The following is a 3414-nucleotide window of genomic DNA, read 5'->3' as shown; positions in this document are numbered from 1 at the left end:
AGCAGATCAACCCGTGCACCGCCCCCCCCCCACTTCACAGCCTTTACACCTCCCAGGTCATCTAAAAATAAACTTAACACCATGTTTTGAGGAGGTCCCAGCTCACCAGGAGCTTGGACATGTTCCTACACCTCTGCCTGCATCCAGTAGGGGGATGAGAAGGGTCCAGAGGTGGGATGGCAACAGCCACAGTGGGAAGCATGAGATCACAGAGGGATTTTTATGACCACTCTGATTTTATTGAGGTTTCTCTCCTCTTTAGCACCTGCAGCCCTCCACACCCTCCTGGACAGCTCTACCACACGGACCTGTGGATGGCCCATGGAGGTTTAGAGGAGGCGGGGGGTGGTCAGAGGGCCGTGCTGGCCGGCCCCTGGCCCATCGCCTGGCCTTCACGTGGGTAGTACTCAGCCAGGATGTTCTCAGGGATACGCTTCAGCATCTGCTTGGGGAAGATGCGCAGCAGCTGCCAGCCGATGTCCAGTGACTCGAAGATGGTCCGGTTCTCATAGGGACCTGGGAAGGGACACAGGAGATGCTGGAGGTCCAGTGCAGCCCTGAAATGCCCCTCCCAGCTCCGGGGCTGGGGTCCAGTTGCCCATCTCACCCTGGGTGATGAACTGCTTCTCGAACTTCTGCAGGAACTCCAGGTAGAGCAGGTCATCAGGTGAGAGCGCTTCTTCCCCCACCACTGCCTTCATGGCCTGCACGTCCTTCCCGATGGCATAGCAGGCATACTGTGGGATGGACAGGCAGCCATCAGGACAGATGGACACTCCATGCAACCCACTGAGCAGGGGGAGAAGTGCAGGGCCCCTCCAGCCTGGCTTTTGGAGCAGGTCAAGCCCATCATGGCCAGGAGCACCAAGATCTCAGCCCCAAGCAGGGCCAGGAGGGCTCTGAAGGGACAAACGATCCCATTCTCCCCATCTCACCATCCTTCTCCTCTTACCAGCTGGTTGGAGACATCCCCATGGTCCTTCCTGGTCATGCCCTCCCCGATGGCTGACTTCATGAGGCGGGAGAGGGAGGGCAGCACATTGATGGGGGGGTAGATCTGCAGGGCGACAGGGACCCCCCCCATCACATTCACTCTCTGCCAGCACCCCAGGCACCCCCAGGACCCCCATCCTGGTGCTCTTGGGTGGTCTCCAGACCTACTCCGCCGTGTCATGGAGCCAGAAAGGGGCTTGGGAACCAACCTGCCTGTTGTGGAGCTGCCTGTCAACGTAGATCTGCCCCTCAGTGATGAAGCCCGTCAGATCGGGGATGGGGTGGGTGATGTCTGGGGAACAAGCAGGGTAGTGTGAGACACTCAAAGTGGGTCTGGTCACTGGATCCCCCCGCCAGCAACATCCTTTGGCTGAATCCCAGCACCCTGCTCCAGCGGGGAGGTGCCCAGAGGGCCAATGTGGGGGGAACAACAACCCTAAAGCACCCCAGGAAGCATTGCTACCCCAATGGATCTCATGAGCTCCCCCAAAACTTGTTAAACCGAAACAACGTGGCAATTCCCAGCCTTGTGGTCTCCCAGGATGGTGGCACCACGTCTCCCATCAGCACTGACCGTCATTGGGCATGGTCAGGATGGGGATCTGTGTGATGGAGCCGTTTCTGCCCTCCACGCGTCCAGCTCGCTCGTAGATGGTGGCCAGGTCGGTGTACATGTATCCGGGGAAGCCGCGGCGGCCAGGCACCTCCTCCCGGGCTGCCGACACCTGCAGGGTGAGGGGTCTGGTGTCAGGGCTGGAGGGGGCACTCTGAGCACCCCCAGCACCCCATCAAGGTGGTCCTGATTCCCTGCCACCCAGGAGGACACAGGGGACCGGGGCAGATCACAGGACACATGTGCTGACCTCCCGCAGGGCCTCGGCGTAGGAGCTCATGTCGGTCAGGATCACCAGCACGTGTTTCTCGCACTGGTAGGCGAGGAACTCAGCAGTGGTGAGGGCCAGGCGGGGAGTTATGATCCGCTCGATCCTGCCGAGGGGAAGGAGAAAGGAGAAAGGAGAAAAGAGATGGAGATGGAGAAAGGAAGAGGAGAGGGAGGAGGAGGAGGATAAAGGAGAAGAAAGAAGAGAAGGAGAAGGAGAAAGGAGAAGGGAGAAAGGAGAAGAAAGGAGGAGGAGGAAGAGGAGGAGGGGAGCTGCATGCCAGAGCCATGGGGCTGACTCACGTGGGGTCATTGGCCAGGTTGAGGAAGAGGCAAACGTTCTCCATGGAGCCATTCTCCTCGAAGTCCGACTTGAAGAAGCGAGCTGTCTCCATGTTCACCTGACCACAGCGAGGAGATGCCCCGCATTCAGGAGCAGCTCTCCTCACAAGCGGAAACTGAGGCAGGAGAGGGACGAGGCACTGCAGGGGGATGGCAGCAGGGCAGAGTTGTCCCATCCCAGGACTAACTCACCCCCATGGCAGCGAAGACGATGGCGAAGTTGTCCTCGTGGTAGTCCACCACGTCCTTGGACTTCTTCACCAGGCCAGCCTGCCGGCAGATCTGCGCGGCGATCTGCAGTGGGAGACAGAGGGGGGGGCAGCGCGGAGGCAAGCGTCCCTCCAAGAGGGGCCTCAGCTTCCTCAGGACCAGGGTACAGCCCCCACAGCAGCCAGGGGAGGGGATGGAGATGGGTCACATCAGCCACCCCAAAAGGTGGGTCTGACCCCTCATGGCAAGCGGAGGCAGAGCACAGCGGGGAGAGACGATGGCGATGGGCTCCAAGCCTCCCAAATCCCCCCATTCAGCATCATCAACCTCCTTCTCCCCACAGGGACCCACCTCATTGTGGGGGAGACCAGCAGCAGAGAAGATGGGGATCTTCTGGCCCCGGGCGATGCTGTTCATGACATCGATGGGCGAGAGGCCGGTCTGGATCATCTCCTCAGGGTAGATGCGGCTATGGGGGTTGATGGGCTGGCCTGGGGCAGGAAAGGAAGTTGAGGCACCCACGGGACACCCCAGAACAGGGAAATCGCCCCCAAAATGAGGTATGAGCTTCCAGAGCTAAAGCAAAGCAGCCCTTGGGCCAGCGCGGCTCACCAGACAGCACCCCCACCCCCACCCAGGGCACCCCAGTGAGGACAGACTGACCCCAGGCTGCCCACCCAGACCCTCCAGCTTTGCCCACGGCTGGTAAATGAGGCACCCACGGGACACCCCAGAACAGGGAAATCGCCCCCAAAATGAGGTATGAGCTTCCAGAGCTAAAGCAAAGCAGCCCTTGGGCCAGCGCGGCTCACCAGACAGCACCCCCACCCCCACCCAGGGCACCCCAGTGAGGACAGACTGACCCCAGGCTGCCCACCCAGACCCTCCAGCTTTGCCCACGGCTGGTAAAAGCAGCCAGCGACGAGCCATCACCGTTGATGTCCAGGAAGTTCTCGGCCATCACCCGGGGGCCGCGGGCGCTGGGTTTG

General features: G+C 60.6%; 1 protein-coding gene across 1 annotated transcript in view; it reads right to left on the bottom strand.

The window, feature by feature from the left end:
* Positions 1–349: 349 nt before the first annotated feature.
* LOC104495871 (V-type proton ATPase subunit B, kidney isoform-like) overlaps positions 350–3414 on the bottom strand; it is a gene marked incomplete at its 5' end in the record, with an annotated part of 3311 nt that continues 246 nt past the window's right edge. The window contains 9 exons of the mRNA XM_010138912.1: positions 350–516; positions 608–737; positions 953–1057; positions 1203–1285; positions 1568–1718; positions 1857–1980; positions 2177–2274; positions 2408–2509; positions 2777–2916. Coding sequence (XP_010137214.1) covers positions 350–516; positions 608–737; positions 953–1057; positions 1203–1285; positions 1568–1718; positions 1857–1980; positions 2177–2274; positions 2408–2509; positions 2777–2916 — 1100 coding nt within the window. The remainder of the gene's footprint in view (positions 517–607; positions 738–952; positions 1058–1202; positions 1286–1567; positions 1719–1856; positions 1981–2176; positions 2275–2407; positions 2510–2776; positions 2917–3414) is intronic.

The sequence above is a fragment of the Buceros rhinoceros genome, unplaced genomic scaffold (genome assembly GCF_000710305.1).
Source record: "Buceros rhinoceros silvestris isolate BGI_N320 unplaced genomic scaffold, ASM71030v1 scaffold35180, whole genome shotgun sequence".
In the NCBI taxonomy this organism is placed as follows: Eukaryota; Metazoa; Chordata; class Aves; order Bucerotiformes; family Bucerotidae; genus Buceros; species Buceros rhinoceros.
The sequence above is the reverse complement of the archived record's forward strand: the minus strand, read 5'-3'. Positions and strand labels throughout refer to the sequence as shown.